The sequence below is a fragment of the Ictalurus punctatus genome, chromosome 24, assembly GCF_001660625.3.
Source record: "Ictalurus punctatus breed USDA103 chromosome 24, Coco_2.0, whole genome shotgun sequence".
NCBI lineage: Eukaryota > Metazoa > Chordata > Actinopteri > Siluriformes > Ictaluridae > Ictalurus > Ictalurus punctatus.
The window spans coordinates 3254821-3278829 of record NC_030439.2 but is presented as its reverse complement, the minus strand read 5'-3'; the positions used below and the strand labels follow the sequence as shown (position 1 = coordinate 3278829).

Below are 24009 nucleotides of genomic sequence, written 5' to 3'. Positions count from 1 at the left end.
AAAATAAAATAGTAGGAGGAGGAGAACGAGTGTATTGTCATAAATAAAGAATGTAACTAAGAATGAGTTGACTAATTTACAGAGCTATGGTTGAGAACAGGGTCAACAGGTGTGTATGAGGCAAGGAGTAACCGCTTTTAATATATGTTTATAATTAATATTGTGTATGCAAATCTCTCAACCTTAACCATCGGACAAAAAGTCAGTTGAAAAGCGACCCGAAGGAAAATAACGGATCTGGCAACGCCGCCCTACAGGCTGATGCAAAGTGTTTAGATTTGTAGGTCGGGTGTCCACAGCGCCCTCTGATGGACCAGAGGCTAAAGTAGCGCATTGCACTAATCCTAAACTAATATTAATTATGAGGAACATTCCCAGTCTTATAATGTGCATCATTTATAAGAACACAACAATCTTCACTGTATCTTTACAATCATTTACTGGAAGTTTGGAGGAGAAGTTCCACTCTGTCGTGTGTATTCAATCAAGTCAAAGACTGGCTCTGAGTTAAACACGTCAGACGCAGAAGAAGCTGTCAGACGCAGAGGTGAACACGGAGCAATCTGATTGGACGAACAATCTTCTCGTCGAGATGGCACAACCAATCAGATTCTTGTTTGTAACCAGCTCCCATTTCCTCGTTTGTTGTTGTTTAGTGTGGGAATTTTATCATAAACAAAGTTATACCGAAAACTACAAGTCGGTTTGACTGGATCATATTTTTTTGTTGATGTCGATGCTTCTTAATAATTTCACAGGTAGCCAAGTATTAAAGTACCAAAACCATAAGGCTAGAGCTGGATTAGCTTTGAGGGGGTTATTTTAGAGCTTAGCTGGACAGCTGTGTGTTTTCCCTCGACCGCTGGACGAGTCGAACGGTCGGTCAGCGCCTGTAGATTAGGGAGATAAAGTCTGTTAATCTACCCAGCGTGTTTTTTTTAACATTACATGATTATTTGAGCGAACTCAAGGGAAGCGATTGCTCGGGGGAAACCCTGAAGAAGCTGTCGTTAGCCTGCTAACCAGTTCAGTCGTGTACGCGTCGTTGCTGAATCATGGGCTCGGTGCTCGGCCGGAGGATCGCCGGTGTGGAGGATATTGATATCCAGGCGAATTCTGCTTATAGATTTCCTCCAAAATCGGGTAAGTTTCTTTCCCGAGGCATTTAAGATGTGCATCAGGTTTAATATCCGTTCTCTACTATATATGTTTACTATTTACTGGATACCCCAACCCTACAAGTCGGTTTGACTGGATCATATATATATATATATATATATATATATATATATATATATATATATATATATATATTTGTTGTTGTTGATGTCGATGCTTCTTAATAATTTCACAGGTAGCCAAGTATTAAAGTACTAAAGCCATCAGACTAGAACTGGATTAGTTTTGTTTTGTTTTGTTTATGTTTTTTTTTTTGTTAGTTTTTTTTTTTTTTTGGAGGGGGGGGGGGTTATTTTAGAGTTTAGCTGGACAACTGTGTTCTGTCTCTTTGACGCCTCTATTGACTGTTATCGACAGTGATAACTACGTCCTCTTATTCTGCATTTCAAAACTATAACGTCACTTAACACTTTATAGAGATTGTAAACATTGTAATGGACTTCAGTGGATATTAAAAAGTCTACACACCCCTGTTAAAATGTTCAAATCCAAGATAAATCATCGTCTGATCATTTCCCACCTTTTAATGTGACCTGGCAACCAACAAAATTAAAGTGATAACAAATAGAGATGTTTTTGAAGAAATAAAAGACAAAAAAAAAACAACTTCTATTAATTCCCTGGTTGCACACATCTGCCCACCCCTTAACTAATACTGTGTTAAAGCACGCTTTGTTGTAATACAGCATTCAGTGTTTTTGGACTGAGCACATCCTGATTTGGTCGTTTTATTAAACTCTTACATTTAAAAAAATGTCAAATTGTCAAACATATCTGTCAAATTGCAGTCCGTACAGGATTTCACGATTTCACGATCGCAGAAATGAACGCAAAACCAAGGAAACTCGGCGATACTCTGAGGAGCTTGCAGTTTCTCAAAATTACAGCAGGTTTTTCAGCAGATTTGGGCCGAGACGCATCATGTGACATCATCAAACATCAAATGTGACGCGCGTTCAGTCGAAGCCCTCTAAGATTCACGTGCATCGAACAAGAGTGCAGCTAAAAGGTCTCGTTTACCAACAAACATCACGGAGAAAGACAGTGCGAAACTATTCAGTGCAGTTGTGATGTTGGCAATTCAAGTAGTTTTTCGCAAACAAACAAAAAACCCCAGAAAAATCTCTGCAAATTGCATGACATATTTTGAAAAAAGCCACAGCAAAATCAGGTATATTTGATTTAAAAATGCTCTGCAACGTCCTGTACGGACTGCAATTGTGAGAGGATCAGCACAGTGCACAGCCATCCACAAATCATTCCATGGGTTTGCAATATGATTTAGATTTTGTGAGAAAGGGCTTCTGTCTAACCACCCCTACCCCATAACCCAGACCTGTGAAGAGTACGAGAGATTGTTGTCACATTCAGAGAGTAATCAGTACTTGTCAGGTGTTCCTGCAGCTACTTTAATGTTGCAGTAGGTCTCTTTGCAGCCTCCCTGGTAAGATTTTGTCTTGCTCTTTTTATAAATTTTGGAGGGGGGTCTTGTTCATGGTGATGTCACTGCGGAGTTCCATTTTCTCCAGTTGTTGATGATGGCCTTCATGGTGTTCTATGGCATATCTAATGTTTTGAAAATTCTTTTCTACCCACCTCCTGATCGATACCTTTCAACAGTGAGACTCTCTACATGCTTTGTAAGCTGTTTGGGTTCAGCAGTCGAATGAAACCAAGATGAAAATCCTATAGAAACAGCTGGTTTTTATTTGGTGTTAATCAGAGTCATTTCATTGATGACGGCTGTCTGACAATTACTTTTGAACATGAGTCAATGTGATTTCGTTCATTCTGAGTAGACTACATGACCCATTATTCAAGAGTGTGCAGACATTCTTTTTTTTGCACTTAAACTGTTTCTGTTGTACTTTTTCACTTGTTGGTTGCTGTTTCACATCAAAGGTGGAAAAAGATTTGACATAATTTAATTTGGTTTTATTTTATCACAAAAACCTGTGATTTTAACAGACATTTTCTATCCACTCTGTGCATTACATGATACATTGTGTAAGATAATAGCTTAAGTTGTGGTTTTGTGCTAACAGCTTGGTTCCCCCCCCCCCCCCCCCCCCCCCCCCCCCTTCACCCCCCAAAGGGAATTACTTTGCAAGTCACTTCTTCATGGGAGGCGAGAAGTTTGACACCCCTCACCCTGAAGGTTACCTGTTCGGTGAGAACATGGATCTCAATTTCCTAGGCAACCGTCCAGTCCAGGTACAGAAGGACAAAGCACCCTTGTAAAGCGTTAAAGATGCTGTCATATGCTGTCATATTTTCCCCAGTGTCATTTATGAGTCATGACTGTCCCTGTTAACATCACCGTCTAGTTTCCTTATGTGACCCCGGCACCGCACGAGCCTGTGAAGACTTTGAGAAGCCTTGTCAACATAAGGAAGGACTCATTACGACTTGTCAGGTGTGGAATTTCTTTTAAATATTTATATGATAGATGACTATCCGATGTCTCATTCGGGATGCTAAAATATTAGTTTCATATAATACAGGTACACGAGCCACTTGACCTGTATCATTTAATAACAATATATATATATATATATATATATATATATATATATATATATATATATATATATATATATATATATATATATATATATATATATAAATATTTTTCCATCAGTGTGATGGTTGCACAGAGTGATGTTTAATTGTGTGATGTGTGTAGATATAAAGATGATGGTGATTCAACTACTGAGGAAGGAGCGAAACCCAAGTCTTTATACGGCGTGGAGTTCACCTTTGACTCAGACGCCCGTGTAGCGATCACTATCTACTGCCAGGCGTTTGAGGAATTCTCCAACGGAATGGCGATGTAAGTGTATTATCAACCCCTTTTTCGCACACATTTTCATGCGTGACCTTTGATGGACTTGTTTTCTTGTCAGACCGTGATATATGGACAAATCACTAATTATGTACATACAGCGGAATAACTGGAATAATACTTGATTCCAGTCAGCCTCGTCAGATTTATCGTACAACTCTGTGGTTGATCCAGATGAATCTGTAACAGTTTATCGTGTTGAAAAAAAAACATTTTTGCAAAGAAATGCGTTTTTGCCCCAGGCTCAAAATGAATCATAGCTGTAAGTCATGTGTGCATCTGAGAGTCATTTTGAGCCCTTAGCAACAGCATGTTTCCATGGAGATACACAGCAAAGTCTGTAGTGGGAGGGAAGACTGTGTTATACATTTCTGAAGCCTTTGATTAATTCACTACTTAGGTTCTCATTTCTGCAACATTTCCTCCAGATTTTCAGTAAATTAGTCACTTGACTTTCCAAAGCTCCTGTAATTATCCCGAGTTTTTTATAGTGTGGTCACCGAGAAGCATGTATGTGATCTTGATATTCATTCCAGTTTATGTTTGTTTGTTTTCTAAATCTAGCCTTCTGTCCAATTATATTTTCCCCTCTCTCCTGTTAAGTTATAATCCCAAGAGTCCTGCTATGGGGTCTGAAACGGTGCACTACAAGCGAGGAGTGAGCCAGCAGTTCTCCTTACCCTCCTTCAAGATCAGTTTTTCTGAATGGAAGGAGGAAGACGTAAGTGATGATGCCACTCAGACAAACGGAAGAATCATTATGTTTTAAAATGTAAAATTGAAAGATTGGCAAGGAAGGGTGATCCACGGGAGCATTTGCATTCAAGTGGATTAACGTTTATGACTGGTTACTATAAAGGTGGACTATAAATATATAAATGGTTTACTAGAAAACAATAAAATAAAAAAGGCGTTGAATGCCTATATATAAACAAATTAAAATGTATTGAATAAATATAGATTTCTGGACAGAAAAATATAAATGACAAGCAAGATGAAATAATTTTATATAATAAATATATATTTATTGTAGCCAGACATACACTTATCCCACAGCTTAGAGATAGACAGATCACATGCATGTACATGGGACAGCAGGGCTTAAGTGTGTCAGGTTAGTCATTACCCGTCTACTACCTCAAACATTGCAGATGCATAAACCCTAAACCACGCCCCCACCTGTTACAGAAACTGTTACTGTAAATAACATTTGGCTACAAAGTGCATGGCCTCATAGCTACAGTCCCGTCTCGTGTCCACATCAGCGCAAAGATAACACTTCAGGTATATTCCTAAGTGTTTCATGTTAATAATACCTTTTACCGTGTTTAACACTTAGTGCAGGTAATTGATTCATTTGATTTGATAAAATCGTAATTAATCAAGCTTTCTGTAATTAACGGCACACTCAATCACACATTTCATCACATTGCGATTTCTCCAGGAGGAGTTGTATCTTCCTCATCATAGATCTCAACATGGAGATAAAAATAAATACATAACAAATGCTAGTGTCAAACCTGTAAAGTGTTCAAATGCACATTTTCAGTGCTTCAGAAAGGTATTATCAGTGGTAGATAATCTATAACTACCCTGGCACACCATTGTTCTGCAGTTGGCGCTGACGTAATCTGCTGATAATTAGGGGTGTAACGATACAGTCCGGTTACGAATCGATTCTGTTCACAGTACTGGCTTCACGATTCGATTCTCAGAATATTTTGAACAAAATTTTTAATGAGGAGAAGTGATGACTGGAAAGACACCTTTTTTTCGGTTTTTGAATCATAAACAATGCAAAACGATGTCTGTATAAAATGAAATAATCAAAAATTGCTATGTACAGAGGTTTAATATTGTAAACAAAATGCACTACAGGTTCACCATATGTCAATAAATAAATAAATGTATAAATCCTCCCAAAAATGTGATTAATAAACAAAGTCTCTGACCCGGCAATGATGATGGATTGAAACTTGATGAGCTCCATTGCAGCGTAATTTTAAATGGAAATAGGGCTCCAGAGTGGATTAAAATGGCCGCATTCTGCAATCCCCATGAAAGAGCGTGATCATGTGACTCGCTGTAGTGGTTTTCTCACCGATGGTTTGTTTTAGAAATGGTAGCTTAATGACATCATACTTCTGCGATGCTTAAATTCCCGGAGTCAAAGTCTGATGACTATGACACCCTCGTCCTTCGAATTGTCTGGGAATGTTTAGAAATGAAAACAACTGTATAAACGCTCCCCTTTTTGGTGGAAGTTTTGATTTCCATTGTATGGTAACCACAAAACCCACCCCCAAAAAAACAGGACAGGTGCTTAATGACCTGAGTACAGTAAAAATAGCCCAGGATTTTAAAATGTGTGTGTTCAGGAGATAATTTTGACTGCCCTAATAAGAATAAACTAGAATCTGTTTTATGAACCTAATAAACCTGAATACACAAGGAGTTCATTTTTCAGGAGCACTCGCATCCATAGCCAGTGCATAAATGAACTGTGTAAACAACAAATTGGTACCAGTGAAATAATTCTTCCAATATTTATGTTAGTATGAATAATAATTGTGCACGATAATAAGTAATTGTACACAGTTGTTTAGTAATTGTACACAGTTGTTTTATCGTGCAGCTGTTGCTCAGTCTGTTTTGCTTATTTACAAAACTTGTCTTTTATATAAAGTAAAAAAAGTAGTTTCTAGGTTCAATTCCTTAACTGAAGGACGGAAAGTCATTTTCAGGGTCTCCTGTTACAACATGCCATATATAATAATGAGCCAGATGGAGCACCTTAAGTACATTTTATACAGATGTTTAAACATTACTGGAATTTTAATAATATGGTCGATCTTGCATTGTGTCATTCCAGCTAAACTTTGACCTGGACAGAGGTGTTTTTCCCATGGTCATCCAGGCAGTAGTGGATGAAGGAGACGGTATGTGGTCATGTGACTATTCTTGGTTCTGCATTAGAAATGACACGCATGCAAGTCGCTAAAGGAGGTGTTCTCTTTCCAGATTGTTTGGGACATGCACATGTGCTGTTAGCTGCATTTGAGAGGGTAAGTCCGAGCTAAACTGAGGTTTGAGACAGTCCAGCCTTTTTAAAGAGCAAAACGTGTGCAGTCGGGTATATAAACGTTGATAAAATGATTATTTAAGCTGACGAACACAATGTTGGACACAGTGAACGCATGAAAAAGTTCAAAAGACTTTCTGCTTTAATTTGAAGCTGTTTAATTGAAGTGACTTGAAGTGGGGTATGCTTTGTTTTTCCCCATGACTGTAAATACTCAAAGCTGAACATCTGCACTTTGGGCTCGTATCCATCATTTAATTTCAACACCAATATACTGTGGTAGATACCAAAAAAATAACAATAACTTTGTTTAGGTTGAAATATTTATGAATCTGACTCTACATTCAGAATGTGTATACCGATTGTTGATTATAATGTTTATAATTTTACATTGGTTAAAAATATAAGCATTTTAAAATTGATTATGTAATATTAAACGAAAGTACTTGGTAAATATGAAAGCATTAAATAAGATTTTTACTTTTTAATTGTACGTTTACCAGTACGTGGAGTAACAGTGTTTTGAGCTGTTGGAAACGTATCTTTTTCCTTGTCCACCACTTTGCAGCATGTTGATGGCAGCTTCTCAGTGAAGCCTCTAAAACAGAAACAAATTGTGAGTAATTATTTATTTATTTATTTATTTATTTTGAAGGAGAAGACTGAAAGAATTATTCTTTATGTGCGATTAAATATTGGTACCAAAGTTCGATTTGTTGCTTGAGGTTGATGTTATTGCTTGCTGTTTACAGGTGGATCGGGTTAGTTACCTGCTCCAGGAGATCTATGGCATTGAAAATAAGAACAACCAGGAGACAAAGGTGAACATAATCAGCATGCTTAGTAGGGCTGCATAATATACTGTTTGTTAATTGTTATTAAAATACTGGCGAATCAAATTAGCACTCTAACAGAAGAAAACAAAATCGCTTATGATCATTCTTGCTGTTAAACTGTTATACTTGTTATTAAAAATCACTAGACATCTCCACCATGTTTTTGCTACCAGGATGTGCGGCTGACACCCGAGAGGTGTCTCGCTCAGTCCCAATGCGTAGCAATATCATCATAATACGATGTTTTCATATTTTAGGTTAGTTTTGTTTTTAATGTTCTATTGAGAACCAGGCAGTAAAATGTGTTCTCCTTTACGCAGCCATGTTCATGTTATGTTGTCGTTATGGATCACCTGGAGATCGATGGGTACAAACACGGTCAAAAATTAGTGTTATTGTGTTGAAAACAAACCGGGCTCTGATTTGAGTACTGAAGTTTCTGTTTAATTCCCTTCCTTCAGCCGTCTGATGATGAGAACAGTGACAACAGTAACGAGTGTGTGGTGTGTCTGTCAGACCTGCGGGACACGCTCATCCTGCCCTGTAGACACCTGTGTCTTTGTAACTCATGTGCAGATACACTACGCTACCAGGCCAACAACTGCCCCATCTGCAGACTACGTATGTACTAGCGTAGGCTGTTTACTTCTGTTGTACTCGTGCTTAAGTATTTGGATTAAAAAACTGTCCAATAGTGGTTAAATACAGTTTAGGAAACTGTGTGTGTGTGTAGCTTTTCGTGCCCTGCTGCAGATCAGAGCAGTGAGGAAGAAGCCTGGAGCGCTTTCTCCCATCTCTTTCAGCCCTGTATTGGCTCAGAGCATGGACCATGATGAGCACTCGGTACGTCTCTTACCACGTTGCATTTAACTTCAGTGTATAATACTACAAAAGTAATAGCATTTCTGCAGATGATGCTAGCTTGAGTAGCCTATCAGTGTGAACCTGGATCAAGATAATGTAGATTTTTTTTATTATTATTATTATTATTATTATTTTAATCTTATCCTCAGAGCACTGACTCGGTTCCTCCTGGCTTTGAGCCCATTTCCCTGTTGGAGGCTCTCAATGGCCTCACTGCCATGTCCCCTGCTGTGCCATCAGCACCTTTATACGATGAGATCAACTTCCCGGGCAGCCTGAGTGGGGACAGCAGGCAGCTGAGTTCTCCTGAACACTCTGGAGAAAGCAGCCTTCAAAAGGGCAAAGTCAGCAAGTCACCTGACAGGTACAGACCTGCCACATGTGAAAACAGCCCCAAAACGTTGCTCCTAATGACTTGAAGAACTTTGTCATGCAGTATATAAGCATGTTAAAGTTGGAATCAGGAACGTGTGGAAGTCTTGGTTGAGCTGTTCTCTGACCTCTCCCATAGCACGCTACGCTCACCTTCGTCACCAATCCAGGAGGAGGACGAGGAGAAGCTGTCCGAGATGTCTGACGCACAGGCCCACACCCTGCTGTCCAGCAGTCCAGCTCCGACTGAGGTCAGCTACTGGGTCCAGTCAGTCCTGTTTCCTCTGTGTCTCTCGCATGCTTACGTTTTTCTCTCCCTTTCACTCCTAGGGCACTGGTGCAGAGGATGTGCCTGACTCTCTGTCTCCAGAAGACGGTTAGTGCCAAGAAAAACATCCGCTAAAAAGTCAAAGCTAAAGATCTGATCTCTAGTGTTGATATCTGGTTGAGAATTTTGGATTATACATAGAAAGGAAAAAAAAGAATGAGTGCGATGTACACAACAAATGTAAAGGGACATAAAGCAGGTCATGTTTTAAAGAACAGTCACCACCTTACAGTTGAGGTCATACGTTTATATATACGCCGTGCAGAATCTGCAAATTGTTAATAATGTGCATATTGTTAATATTAAAAAATTATAATAATAAGAGGGATCACAACAATTGCATGTTGTTTTTTTAAATTTAGTCCTGCCCTGAATAAGTTATTTCACATAACCGATGTTTACATATAGTCCACAAGACTGCACAAAACATTTGAACACATGGATTATGTTCCATGTGTGCACCGATTAAAGGAATCGGTGCTTCCTCCATCTTGGATTTTCTGAAGAGGTCATGGCGTAAGGTGCCGATCTATCTATTGGTCGAATTCGCAGGTCAGAGTTCACCAAACGTGAACTTTGGAAGGCTGAGAAAGGCGAAATCTCATGCGTAGAAGTTGTGTTTCCGGTCTCCAGCATTTACATGCGTATGAATGGGAAGTTGGTGGAACAAAAAGTCTAAAAGTGACCACGCTTATGCTGATGAGCGTGCAGGTCCACGGAGGTATTAAAGAGAAAAGTTAGATATCAAATGACCAGTGAATTAAAAAAAACAAAACACCATACAGGTTGTGTGTTTGGTCGTTGTAATTGGTGTGTCGCTGCAGTACGTTGTGTGACTTGTGACTTGCGTTTGGGTGTGTGCAGAGGACAGGGTGAATTCTGAGGGAGAAATTATACCTGACTGCATCAGCGAGCGCAGCAGCCTGACCAAAGCCGAGAGCGACCCACCAGGTGAGTGGTGTTTCTAATCCAGCATACACAAGGGGAAATTTCCATCAGATGCTCTCTTCTTGCTACATGCTTGGTCGGCAGTGTGTAATATCTGTTTGTTCCCCTTGCGTGTTTTTCTAGCAGCCACCTCCAGATCACTTTAACTTGCTTTTTTTGTCAGCTATGCAATCTAACCTGTGCGCTGTATTCTCTTTTCTCTATTTCCTACTTTTGTTTGCTTGTGTTCTCCTTCTCCCCCCGGGCCTTGCACTGGGCAGCTCTAGGTCCTGATTCCTGCTCTATTGGTATGGAAGAGTAACTCTGGTATGTAGGCCTTTCTGTCTCCTCTGTCTTCATGTCCTTCTCTGAGCCTTGTACAAGCAAAATCATGGTCTTGATCAACATCAGACTGCCTGCAGTTAGACCTTGTTGTCTGCTCTCTGTTTGATTGCTGATCTGGATACTGATCGGGTTTGGTGCTCTTTTTGCCTTGCAGGTTCGTCGGGCTCCATGGAGAGTTTGATTACTCGGAGCACAAGCTGCTCTAGCCAGCCGCTGCTCTGTCCCATGAGCACTTTGCACATGGAAGATGAATAACCGGACCTTGATTCACCCCCCCACCCCCACCCCCGATCTCCCTGATCTCCCTGATCTCCCTGAGGCTTCATCTAGAGACCCTGCCCAGAACCTCCCTTAATGGTGACTTCTGCAGCCCTATTCACATAGCCATCAACAGCAATTTCTCTTACTATCCAGTGTCTAGTCACTTAAATAGTACAACTGTTTCTGTATTTCACTCGTCTCCTTTTTTTTCACCTGAATATTCTTTAGTGCATTTTATTTATTTGGAAATGTTGTCAAATCCAGCATAGCAAACTGGAAGTTGGGAAATAAGAGGAAATTAGGGTAAATTATTGATGGTCTTAACATGGAGCTTTTGAGTCATTAATGGAAAAAAAATATATATATTCAAATATTAGGAGTATTACTACAGAAGCAACACTAACCTGATACAGTTCACGTTTAAAGCACAACTTAATATCCAGTGTTGTTCCAAAACCTTCTGAAGACTAATAAAAGCAGTGTTGATTATAATATAGAGATATGTATAATACAGATCTGTAACTCAGTGAATTTGATACAAAGGCACGTTTTATAGCACGTCTGATTTTTTTTTAGAGTGAACTCTTGTTTTGTTTTTCCGTTTTACTGAGCGATGGAGGGAATCTCCAGAACTGGGACCTTGTTTAAGATGTGTGTGCGTATGTATGTAGTGTACAGAGTTTTGCTTTCTTATCAGTTTTATGACCAAATATATCTATATTATGTGTATTTGCACTTTCTCCTACATATATTCTGTAGAGCTTATTACACTACGGTGTGTGTGTGTGTGTGTAAGGGAGAGAGAGCAAGAGCGTGCAAGCACGAGAGAGTATAGAAAGAGAGAGAGCGAGAGAGAGCGAGTCATTCCTTTCATGTATCTTGTGAAAGAGAAATGCAGTTAATCTGCTACGTGGTCAACAAGACATTGTGAACACTCCATACAGATGTTATATACTGTATAATAGGATATCTCAATCCTTATGTCAGAAGAGATAACTCAGCGACTCAAATCATTTAATCATTTGCCTCATAACACGTATTCGTTCCATCTCCTCCAGTCCGGCGCACCACGATATACAATGCAAATGCTTTGTAAATGCAGCATTATGCATAGAGGTCTATGTGCCTTTAAAAACAAGCCTGGCTACTTAGTGCTTTGAGCTGTTCGGTCCTTGTGATTTCAAGATCACCTCTGGAGGCTAGAGACGTGTATGTTCTTTCAACTTTCCATATATGGCCACACGCTGAAACACTCTAGGCTTAATATCGTTTCTATTATACTAAGTGACTATTTCGAAAAAGGGTTAAACCAGTGTTTTATGATTAATTAAACGGCCACAATATTAGATGGTTTTATTAATTGATACTTGTTTGATTTATTTGTGTGTGTGTGTGTGTGTGTGTGTGTGCACACATGTGAAGGCTGTTGGGTGTGATCTGAATAGATTTCTAATTAACACCTTGCTGTTTTCTCTGTAAACAGATTATTAACGTGCATATGCAATATTGATAAGTGGCTTTATGTAAAGATCAGACGAAGCTCTGCATGGCGTGTAAATAAAGACGACCTATTTAACACTCTTTATCTGTGGAAAAAACGCTTACTTTTCTCCCTCTGATAATGTGCCATTTCAGCCTGATGATCCACTGTGCCTTCTTGTATCCCCTCGTAATCTTATCAGCCTGGTATCCAGGATGTTAACATCGAGACAGCTGTGGTTCTCAAGCTCAGCATTAACGTTATGTTGTGTTCAAGTGTGTGCAGTGTAAAAGTGCATGTAAATTGATCAATAAAAATTAATTCTTCATTAACTCTACTTCATGGCCATTTTAATGCACGAAAGCTAGGACTGAATCCTCCTGAGAAATCCAGGACAACGTTGACACTATAACAAAGCAAATGGGTTTTTTTTTTTGTTGGTTTTTTTTTTTTAAATCCAGAATTAAGTGTGTAATTTGTATTCACTCACAAAACAGGTAAGAATTTAATGTTAAACAGACAGTGCTGCACACCGCAATATACACTCACTGACCACTTTATTAGGAACACCTGTTGTGTTCAAGGTTTAGCATGTCCTGAGATACTTTTCTGACACCAACAATTATGCCACAGTGCCTAAGATCACATTTTATCCCCATTCTGATGTTTGCTGTGAACATTGACGTGTAAACTATATCTCCATTATTTTGTGCGTTTACGCTGCTACAAGGTAAATGATTCACTACGTAACTGTATGAATGTTCAAGTACTCTCGTGCCTTGGAACACGTTGAAATCATTTCACACTGGTGTCCTTGATGCTGTTAAATTAAGCTGACTTTACACTACACCAGGATTTGCTTCCTTAGTGTACAGCTTGCTGCACAGATACATCTTAAAATAGGTTTTTTTTTCTCCCTCAGCTGTACCAATTAGTTAGATTCAATTCATCTAGACAGATTACACACACACACACACACACACACACACACACAAATACTTAACGGAGACAAGACATTAACAGCAGCTGGGATTTACAATTATGGATGTTCTGCCATTATCCCAAGCTACAAAAAAAGGAAAAAGTATCTTATTTAAAAAGAAAAATAATCTAATGTGTTATGAATGGTGATTAAAAGTTAGAGTCTGTTGAACTTTTCATGCTTTAAAAAAGATTTAACAAAGTAAAGCTCTTAAATGTTTACACAAGACATTTTTAAGAGACACTTCAAATAAATTAGAGCATGTTCATAGGGATACAAACTATTGAAATTTAAAAAAAATTTTAAATGATGATGAAGACTCAGCTGCTGTAACAATAACTGGCATGTTTTTTTGGGTGATGGGAGAAAAACAGAGACCCTGGAGAAATCCCACGTGGACGTGGCAAGAATATGCACAGCAACTCCACATTGAGCTATGTTTCCATCCATGTTGCGAATGTTACTTGCAGTATGCAAAAAAAAAAAAAAGAAACATCTGTGAATAAAGCACCGTTTCTATCCACTGTGTTCAAGAGAACAAAACCATTTATCCAAATATACCTCTCGTGCCATTTTTACTGTTCTGAGCCAATTATCCAATCACATGATTTGTTGAGGCAAAGTCACATGTCTTTTTAGATCCACATTGATTCATTTATTCAGTAAATTAGCTTCTATCATAGTTTATTAGCATCTGAAGATTTAATTTGCATCTGGTGTAGGTTTTTTTATGCGACATCCCAAAATTTGGATGGAAACATAGCTACTGGCAGTGCGTTTGTAGTGTTGCTTGAAAACCAAATGTCAGTACTTTCTCTAAGGTTATTTCTCTCCTGTTATTTTCATGGATTTAAACTTAAGTGCCTTATAATGCACTCATTTAGAAATAGAAATGTTCAACCCTGTTTTTGGGCCAAAATGCGAGTTCTTTATCTATAGTACGTCATTCCAGAGGTCAGCACTGCAAAGGTGAAAATACCTTGAATAAAGTCAAATTTATGCAATGTTTCCTATTATAAGATTACATTAAAGTAAACATAAGATAATAATATAACTTTTTTCTATACATTTTACCCACTTCAAGCTGGACATTGTTCTACAATAGAATAAGACTTTAAAGCGTGAAATGAGTACAACAAAAAATGTCTATAATTTTAATAGTTATATTTACTTTAATGTAATCTTAGAATAGGAAATACTAGATAAATTTGACACGTAATATTATTTCACTTGCTACAGTATCATTTCTTCAGTGAATATATTTTAGAAAGTGGAAACTGAATTTAAAAAAAATAAGACCATTATCACAGTACTAAAATAATAGGTCTGTTAAAAGACATTGCTGTAGGTGTCCTGAATTTCGGTACCATGGTGACCTGTTAAAAACAATGATATTTGATTCTGAATTAAGATCAGGTTAACGGGTTGGCTATTTAAAAAACAGCCAGGTGTCAGAGTGAGTGCTTTTCCATTTAGTAAGCGGCTTCTATAACCCTCTTTACATTATGGAAATCTCCCCCAATCTACTTACCTCTCTTGTGCTTGTGTGAAGGACTCCACCAGATGCGACCCACCCATCTGGCCTAAAGTATTCTGGTTGGAAATTCCCTACTCAATTAATCCATACAATTCAATCATTATCTACTAATATAGTTATTATCCCGATGTTTATCTAACTCACTGAATGCCTGATACATGTATTTATTGTATTTCTAGAATTCAGTTTCAAGTCATGGTTTTTCATGTGTCTAGTCAAGAAATTGCATAAACACTTCTGTTTCTGTTCATTATAACCTGTTATAAATTGCAAATGATACTTAATAAAACAAATGAAGAGAACCTAGTCCATCTGGTAGTGCAAAAACCCTATGTAACCACTTCCATTGCTACCTGGCAAGTTACTTAGCCTGGAGATCTCGCTTTGAGGTTAATCATGTTACCAAGACAGTTCAGCTGCATTAGCACTAATAAATACAGGTCACCTGACACCTACAGCTTTTAAGACTCACGTGTGCTTGTGTCTATCCATTCGTCTTTAGAGGACATCGTTTAAGGGGATCAGGACTGGGGTCAAGAGAGGGCACGGTGAGAGAAGCAGGGATGGGCAAGTGGGTTTGACCAAGAGGTTCGATAGAAGGAAAAGTTCAAAAGTGTTAGAGCAGAAGGAGAGACACTGATGGAAAAGGTGAAACAGGACAGGTGTACGATGACCCAGCAGGTGAGCTCTTCACCCTTCCTGAAGGCTTTTTACCTAAAGATGCCACTGAGTGTGCCTAGTCCTCTCCGTCAACGACGCCACACGCTTCCTGCCAGTGAGTTCCGCAACCTCACACCACAGGACGCCATCAGTGTGTTTGAGATCGAGAGAGAAGGTAAGAATCAGCAGACAAAGAATGCCGTTACGCCCCGATTCAGGAAAAGGAAGAAAGAAATTAACTTGATGTTTGCATTTTAGGTAACTTCTTGTCACATTTTAAATAAATGATTTCTAGTGCTTCTCTAGTTTACATCCAGATTTAAAAAAACAAAAAAACAAACAAAACGGAATTAATAAATAAGTACATTTGTTAACAAATGCATTGAGACTGATGCAAAAAGCTTTCAAATCCTGCCATAATTGTTTTAAAAAAATTTACTTCCCTATTAAAATGTAAGATTCTTTGAAGTTCAGAGGCATCTGCATCTTATTATTTGTGCAAGTTTTACAGTGGTGCTTGAATTGTCTACATTTCTGTAAAAATGTGTGCTAAAACATCATCAGATCTTCACACAAGTCCTAAAAGTAGATAAGGAGAACACGCTTAAACAAAAGAGACAAAAATATTATACTTGGTCATTTATTTATTGAGGAAAATGATCCAATATTACATATCTGTGAGGGGTAAAAGTATATGCACCTTTGCTTTCAGTATCTAGTGTGAGCCCCTTGTGCAGTAATAACTGCAGATAAACGTTTGGGGTAACTGTTGATCAGTCCTGCACATCGACTTGGAGGAATTTTAGCCCGTTCCTCAGTACAGAACAGCTTCAACTCTGGGATGTTGGTGGGTTTCCTCACATGAACTGTTAAGGTCAGGACTTTGACTTGGCCATTCCAAAACATTTAACTTCTTTGTTATCTTATCATTCTTTGCTAGAACTACCTGTGTTGTCTTGCTGCATGACCCACTTTCTCTTGAGATTCAAATCACAAACAGATATCCTGACATTTTCCTTTAGAATTTGTTGGTATAATTCAGTATTCATTGTTCCATCAATGATGGTGAGTCGTCCTGGTCCAGATGAAGTAAAACAGGTCCAAATCATGATACTACCACCACCATGTGGGACAGTGGTGGCTTGGTGGTTAAGGCTCTGATTGGAAGGTCGGGGTTCAGGCCCCAGCACTGTCAAGCTGACACTGTTGGGCCCTTGAGCAAGGCCCTTAACCCTCTCTGCTCCAGGAGGCGCTGTGTTATGGCTGATCCTGCGCTCTGACCCCCAACTTCCTAACATGCTGGGGTATGTGAAGAAAAGAATTTCACTATGCATATGCATATGTGATCAATAAAGACTAAGTTCTTATGCGGGAATGCAGTGATTTCTTTTCTCCAAACATAAAACATCCTTTAAACCAAAATGTTCTGTTTTGGTCTCATCCATCCATAAAACAATTTTCCAATAGCATTCTGGCTTGTCCACGTGATCTTTAGCAAACTGCAGAAGCTCAGCAATGTTCTTTTTTGGGGATCAGTGGCTTTCTCCTTACAACCCTGCCATACACACCATTGTTGTTCAGTGTTCTCCTGATGGTGGACTCATGATCATTAACATTAGCCAATGTGAGAGAGGCCTTTAGTTGCTAAGAAGTTACCCTGGGTTCCTTTGTGACTTTTTATTATTAAACATCTTGTTCTTGGCATGATCTTTGTTGGTTTCCACTACTGGAAATGGTCTAGAATTTTCTCCATTTATACACAATCTGTCTGACTGTGGATTGGTGGAGTTCAAACTCTTTAGATATGGTTTTGTAACCTTTTCCTGAAGTCCTCAGAAATCAACTTTGTTCATGCCATGATACACTTCCACAAACATGTGTTGTGAAGACCAGACTCTGATAGATCCCTGATCTTTAAATAAAACAGGACGCTCACTCACTCACACCTGCTTGCCATCTCATTAACTGACACTTGACTCTAATTTCACCTTCAAATGAACTGATAATCCTAGAGGTTCACATACTTTTGCCACTCACAGATATGTAATATTGGATCATTTCTCAGTAAATAATTGACCAAGTACAACATTTTAGTCTCATTTGTTTAAGTGGGTACTCCTTATCTACTTTTAGGGCTTGTGTAAAAATCTGATGATGTTTCAAGTCATATTTATGCAGCGATATAGAAAATTCTAAAGGGTTCACAAACTTTCACACACACCACTGTTTATTACAGTATATATTAGTCTCTAATTCTGACACACAGTGGCAAGAAAAAGTATGTGAACCTTTTGGAATTTCATGGTTTTCTGAATAAATTTGTCATAAAATGGGATCTGATCTTCATCTAAGTCAAAGGTATTGACAAATATAATGTGTCTAAAATAATAACACAAAATAAATTCTGATCCCTCATGTCTTTATTGAACACACTCATTCAACATTCAAAATGGCAGTGGAAAAAGTAAGTGAACCCTTAGAATTAATAACTGGTTGACCCCCCCTTGACACCAATAACCTCAACCAGGCGCTTCCTGTAGCTGTGGATCAGACCTGCACATCGTTCAGGAGGAATTTTAGCCCATTCTTCCTGGCAGAACTGCTTTAGCTTGGTGATATTCTTTGGACGTCTCATGTGTATGGCTCTCTTCAAGTTATTCCATAACATCTCTATTGGGTTGAGGTCTGGGCTCTGACTCCGCCACTCCAAAAGGCGGATTTTGTTTTTCTGAAGCCATTCTGTTGTGGATTTGCTTCGGTGTTTTGGGTCGTTGTCCTGTTGCATCACCCAACGTCTACACAGTTTCAACTGATGTACAGACATTCTCACATTATCCTGAAGAATTGTCTGATATACTTGGGAATTCATCTTCCCTTCAATGATTGCAATCTGGACAGGCCCTGATGCAGCAAAGCAGGCCCAAATCATGATGTTTCCTCCACCATACTTTACAGTTGGGATGATGTTTTCATGATGATATGCCGTGCCCTTTCTACACCAGATGTAGTGCAGTGTGGTTTTTTCAAATAGTTCAATCTTAGTTTCATCAGTCCACAAAACATTTTGCCAATACCGCTGTGGAGTGTCACTGTGCTCTTTTGCAAACTTCAGGCGTGCAGCAATGTTCTTTTTAGTAAGCAGTGGCTTCCTTCGTGGTGTCCTGCCGTAGATACCCTGCTTGTTCAATGTTTTACGTATTGTACAGTCATGAACAGAGATGTTAGCCAGTTCCAATGATGCCTTCAAATCTTTGGCTGTCATTCGGGGTTGTTTCTTTACCTCATTGATGAGTCTTTGTTGGTGTCATTTTGACTGGGCACCCACTTCTTGGTAGAGTAGCAACATTCCCAAAGTGTCTCCATTTGTAGAATGTTTTCCAAACTGTAGACTGGTGAATTTCTAAAGTCTTTGAAATCACTTTGTAATCCTTTACAGCTTTATGCAAATCAACTATTCTTGATCGTAGATCCTCTGAAAGCTCTTTTTGGTGAGGCACGGCTCACATAAGTGTGTGCTTCTTGTGCAGAGCAAACTCCAACGTTTGAGGGGTTTTTATCAGTGAAAGTAGCTGTAGTCCACACCTCCAAACTCATTTTCTTAACGAGACTCCAGGTGTGCTAAAACCTGACTCCAATTAGCTTTTTTGAGGTCATTAACTCAAGGGTTCACATACTTTTTCCACAAGCACTGTGAGTTTTTTTTGGTTGCTCTCAATAAAGACATGAACGATCAGAATTTATTTTGTGTTATTATTTTAGACACATTATATTTGTTAATACCCTTATATATATATATATATATATATATATATATATATATATATATATATATATATATATATATATATATATATATATATATATATATATATATGCATATTTAGGAGGTGAATCCATTAGATATATATTTTGCAGCATTATATTCAGAGTTTCAGATCCTGGATTGACCTTAAATATACAGAGCAGTTTACATCACGTTACACGTCTTATAATAGGATTAGGGTAGACACATGAGCTCTTGGCTGATCTGGTGATAATCTGTTGTTTGTGTTAGCATATGAAAGCAGGATCATCTCTCTGGTCCTCAGTGACTGAATTCCCTTCACCATACCTGTTTGTATGTACATAGCTTTCATCTCAGTGTCTGGAGAATGTCCACTCACACTGAACGAGGTGCTGAACTTCTTAGGTCAATGTCCCGAGCTCTCCATGGGCTGGTTCGAGGAAGGACAGCTGATGGGCTTCATCATCGGATCTGGCTGGGACAAGGAAAAACTTGCGCAGGTAATGTACACACATCAGTATACAGTGCTCTTGCATTCACTCTTGCATTGTGTTGTAATGTTTGACCTTCATGACCATTCTTCTAAGAGTTTTCCTCTCTATAGACAGATGACTTGTTTTTTTGTTAAAAGAAAGGCTCACCAAATTAAAATTCCATTGCACTCGTTCACACCTAGGGGCAATTTAGCATAAGCAAATCTACTTATCAGCATATTTTTTGAAGGTGCAATGAAATCAGAGAACCTGAAGACAACCCAGACAAACACAATGAGAACATGTGAAACCTGATACAGAGGATCAAATCTGGAGCTGTGAGGCTGCTAGGCTAGCCAATGTGCTAGCACACTGCCTAATTAGTCTGTAATTAGTCTTGAAACAATTTATTGCCATAAAAAGGCAACAGCAGTGACTATGGAGGCTAGAGGCACAAAGCATCTTGGAATTAATCTACTCTGTACTACTTAAGATGATTCAGAAAGCTCAGAAGGCAAAAAAGGGTCCATTGTGTTCTTTTGCGTTAATAAAGTCGTATTAATTACATAGCAACTTTTACACCAAAATAAACAATAATAAATTATGTACAGCGATCATATGTTTCATACACGTCCACTCTTATTTCCTGTCCAGTTCCTTTTTTTCACTGTGCCTTACGTCTGTCTATTCGAATAGGAAGCTCTGACACGTCACGTGCCCAACACTCCTACTGTACACATCCACGTGTTGTCTGTCCACCGGCACTGTCGTCAACAAGGGAAAGGCTCCATTCTGCTGTGGCGTTACCTGCAGTATCTACGCTGCCTTCCAGGTCTGCGCCGAACCCTGCTTGTGTGTGAGAAGTTTCTCGTGCCTTTCTATGAGAAGGCTGGCTTTAAGGACAAAGGGCCCTCAGCTATCACAGTAGGAGCTCTCTGCTTCAGAGAGCTGGAGTATACACTCGCAGGGCTGGCCTATGCACGGCGCAAGAGCAACTGCTAAATGTCTATGATCACAGCTGACAGTGGTATGTTTTTACAGTGAAGGACACCAATGCTCAGATTCTGGGCAGCAACTCAAGGCTGGATCAGAAAAGAAAACGCCGACCAGCCACCATTACCAGCATCATCCTGATGAGCGCTATCTAAACCTCATTTCAGTCTGCACATATTATAAATGGCACTACATGAAATTACACAATCTGTATAACAATGTACAGTTTGGTTCAAATGATTCTGTCATTGCATTGGTTGAATTCCACATGTACATACTGGTATGTTGTATACTGAATTGTCTGTAAGCCACCAAGTCAACTAATCATTCCTAATATTAGGTCGATTATTAGGTGCGTTTACACCAGCGAGAGAGAAAAGGGACCGACAACGATTTGTTTTCTATGTGCACACGACACGGTGACAAAACAACAGCGTGACAAGCTGTACCTCATGTGAGTTGAGATTTAGGCATGATGCACTAGACTCCAAAACCACTGGCTCGTCAATTACGTGGTGTCACAACTTTAGTTCCTACCTGCAATTAGTTCATAAGTACTGCTTGACTTGGAAGAAGGGAAGAAAGCATTACAACTATGGTTCCATCTTAGCTTGTTATATTGTAGACTTAAATGCCTATAGAGAAGTTGCAAAGATCTTTGGTGTCTGTATCTAGTAGCTTGAGCTGATAACCTGCTAATATGAAACCTGTCACGTAACATAAATCAAACGACCAATTTTCACACCGATTGGTGCTATTGATCTCTGGTTAGTGTACAGTATGTAGGCAGTACAGTTCGTATACATTACATTGTTAATCTGCTCACAAAGTTAGTATGAAACCTGGCACCTAACATACATCAAACAACCAATTTTCACACATTTTCCAATTTTTTAAAATTAAATAAGTAGAATTTGAAGTATATGTTTTAAGACAAATTGGTCATAAACTGTAGTAAATTGTGTGCTGTAGGCCACATTTTAGCTACTAACCTTTCTCATCTGAACTAAAAAACCCAATGCTGTATAGACGGCAGACACCCACAAGTGATACGAGTGACTCGGCGCTCGCTAGTGTGAACGCAGGGTACGACTCATTCCTTGTAATTTGCACATTGTTAATTAGCTGTTTGTTTATTTAATTATGTGTTTGTGTTTATTTATTTATTTTGTAAGTGAACGATTCAACTGTATTACATGGTATGTATGATACTGGTAAACTATAACTGGCTATCATGATTAGTTTCCACTATTTAACCAGTTGCCCTTTGGGGATCAATAAAGTCTATCCATCCTTCCGTCTAACTATCTATCCATCTGTCTGTCTGTCTGTCCATCCATCTACTGTATCTATACTTTATAGCCTGAGTACTATGTCAATTTTAAATTAGAAAACCCCCGCAAATAAATATTTTAATAACACACATAGTGAGATAAAAGCTCTTTTTAAATGTACAAACTGGGTTTATGTGCTGAAATTTAATTTTGTCTGATACAATATTGAATTGAATTCAGTTAAACTAGGATTCCTGAACTTTTTAATTACCGTAATGTTCTGATATCCCAACAGCATGAAGTATTTTAATCTGGCAACTTTAATCATTAAAAAAAGAGAAAAAGAAACAAATGAAAAAAAACCCACATTAATTTCTTTTAAGCATCAACTTCTGCTAGTCCCCCCCAAAAAAAATAGTTTGTGGTTTAAAGCATATTGTGGACTAAAATACATCTACAAAAAAAAAATAAAATAAAAATAAAATATATAAATGAATAAATAAATTATTTTGCTTTGAAATTGCTTGAGACATGCTTATAATATTTCTCAAAAACAGTACTGTATTGTATTTTATTGTGTTTGTTCTTTAATGATTTAGATTAAGAAACGTGTTGACCAACAAGAAACGGACAGACACCTAAATGAAGTGAAGATTATTTAAAGCTGTATTTGTAACAAGTAAATGACAAGGTAGCTAAAACACTACCCTTTATACAATATTTGATCATTACTCCATTTGAAGCAGTACACAAATAAAAGAATAACCTTTGAGTGCTGGACACGTAACCAAAATATGGTAGTATTTACCAAGGCACTGATGGTACAGATTGTTTTTCTTTTATGTCCCTGGAAAGCTGAGGTTATCTGAACAATGGTAAAACCTTTGCCTGATTTCGTGGCGTGATAAAACATGAAAAGTAAAAAATAATACATCTATTAATATCTGTTCTTCTGTTTGTTGTACCAGTGCTTATTCTCTCTCAACATCTCAAAGACTAGCATCTATATGAGAGGTGGTTGGGGCTACTGTCCCGGTTTCATAGACAACCAATAACAGACAAGGAAAAAAAACTACTGGGGTAATGAAAAACGATCTCTTAAAGTTCATCCAAGTGGTCATAATGCGTGTTCCAACATACAGTAAGAGAGTAAAAAACATACAACACAAAAGCATCGTCCATGCTGCCATCATCCATGCCTAAGGGGGAGCATGGCAGTTCTTCATTCCCTTCCAACCCGAAAGCTGGAACAGAACAAGCTCCTTGACTTCCTCATAGCTGTGTCAGTGGAGATGCGCATTCAGGTCGTACTTCTCACAAAACTTGTCTGTCAAGGGAATGCAGGTGAGCAGCTCACACCACTCACACTTGATGGGATGGACATAAAAGAGCACCACAAAACCAGAGAAGATGCCCAGGAAGAGTGTGAGAGAGACAAGGATCTGGCAGCGCTTGCGGTACATGTCCATGCGGCCGAAGCTGATGTATGGCAGGAAAGCAAATGATAGAAAGAAACCTGACACAAAGCCGCAGATGTGGGCAAAGTTGTCAATCCAGGGCAGGAGGCCGAAGGCGAAGAGAACAAGCACCACGCACAGCAGTTTGGCGAATGCCCGCCATGGCTGTGCCAGGATCTGCCAGCTCTGGAAGAGTTCCACAAAAAGGCATGCCAGAATGCCAAACTGCGAGCCTGCAGGACCCACCTGGGCACAGAGGGAGGGAGAACTGGGTCAGATCCAGAAATCACAAAAAAAGCATACCTAAATCATTACATAATATCATGACAA

The 24009-nt window shown here is 38.8% G+C and overlaps 3 protein-coding genes across 5 annotated transcripts in view; 2 read left to right on the top strand and 1 right to left on the bottom strand.

Moving 5' to 3' along the window:
• Window positions 1-610: 610 nt before the first annotated feature.
• Window positions 611-12856, top strand: mgrn1b (mahogunin, ring finger 1b). 2 transcript variants are annotated; one of them, XM_017454520.3, is made up of 17 exons: window positions 611-1143; window positions 3275-3393; window positions 3507-3595; window positions 3866-4012; window positions 4628-4745; window positions 6897-6963; window positions 7046-7089; window positions 7675-7722; window positions 7859-7927; window positions 8404-8563; window positions 8676-8785; window positions 8956-9170; window positions 9318-9429; window positions 9509-9554; window positions 10371-10457; window positions 10715-10760; window positions 10933-12856. In XM_017454520.3, the coding sequence occupies exons 1-16, from the start codon at window positions 1056-1058 to the stop codon at window positions 10753-10755; spliced, it is 1560 nt and encodes a 519-aa protein (XP_017310009.1). In that variant the 5' UTR covers window positions 611-1055; the 3' UTR covers window positions 10756-10760; window positions 10933-12856. The 2 variants fall into 2 exon arrangements, with proteins under 2 accessions (XP_017310009.1, XP_017310008.1); XM_017454519.3 differs by lacking the exon at window positions 10715-10760.
• A 2570-nt stretch (window positions 12857-15426) lies between these two features.
• On the top strand, window positions 15427-21210 carry aanat2 (arylalkylamine N-acetyltransferase 2). Its single transcript, XM_017454522.3, has 3 exons — window positions 15427-15873; window positions 19828-19982; window positions 20652-21210. The coding sequence occupies exons 1-3, from the start codon at window positions 15678-15680 to the stop codon at window positions 20955-20957; spliced, it is 657 nt and encodes a 218-aa protein (XP_017310011.1). The 5' UTR covers window positions 15427-15677; the 3' UTR covers window positions 20958-21210.
• A 1655-nt stretch (window positions 21211-22865) lies between these two features.
• The window catches only part of rhbdf1a (rhomboid 5 homolog 1a (Drosophila)), a 49308-nt gene continuing 48164 nt past the window's right edge, over window positions 22866-24009 (bottom strand). For both annotated transcript variants that reach the window (XM_047150742.2, XM_017454518.3), the window contains one exon: window positions 22866-23925. In XM_047150742.2, the coding sequence (XP_047006698.1) occupies window positions 23506-23925 (420 nt within the window). In that variant the 3' untranslated portion in view covers window positions 22866-23505. The remainder of the gene's footprint in view (window positions 23926-24009) is intronic.

Bases quoted from the DNA above. Each gene is read 5' to 3' on its own strand.
- mgrn1b (XM_017454519.3), top strand. From the start codon at position 1,056: ATGGGCTCGGTGCTCGGCCGGAGGATCGCCGGTGTGGAGGATATTGAT. The intron at 3,394-3,506 runs GTACAGAAGGAC...ATCACCGTCTAG, and splicing joins TAGGCAACCGTCCAGTCCAG to TTTCCTTATGTGACCCCGGC. The intron at 7,928-8,403 runs GTGAACATAATC...CCCTTCCTTCAG, and splicing joins AGAACAACCAGGAGACAAAG to CCGTCTGATGATGAGAACAG.
- aanat2 (XM_017454522.3), top strand. From the start codon at position 15,678: ATGGAAAAGGTGAAACAGGACAGGTGTACGATGACCCAGCAGGTGAGC. The intron at 15,874-19,827 runs GTAAGAATCAGC...GTATGTACATAG, and splicing joins GTTTGAGATCGAGAGAGAAG to CTTTCATCTCAGTGTCTGGA. The intron at 19,983-20,651 runs GTAATGTACACA...CTATTCGAATAG, and splicing joins ACAAGGAAAAACTTGCGCAG to GAAGCTCTGACACGTCACGT.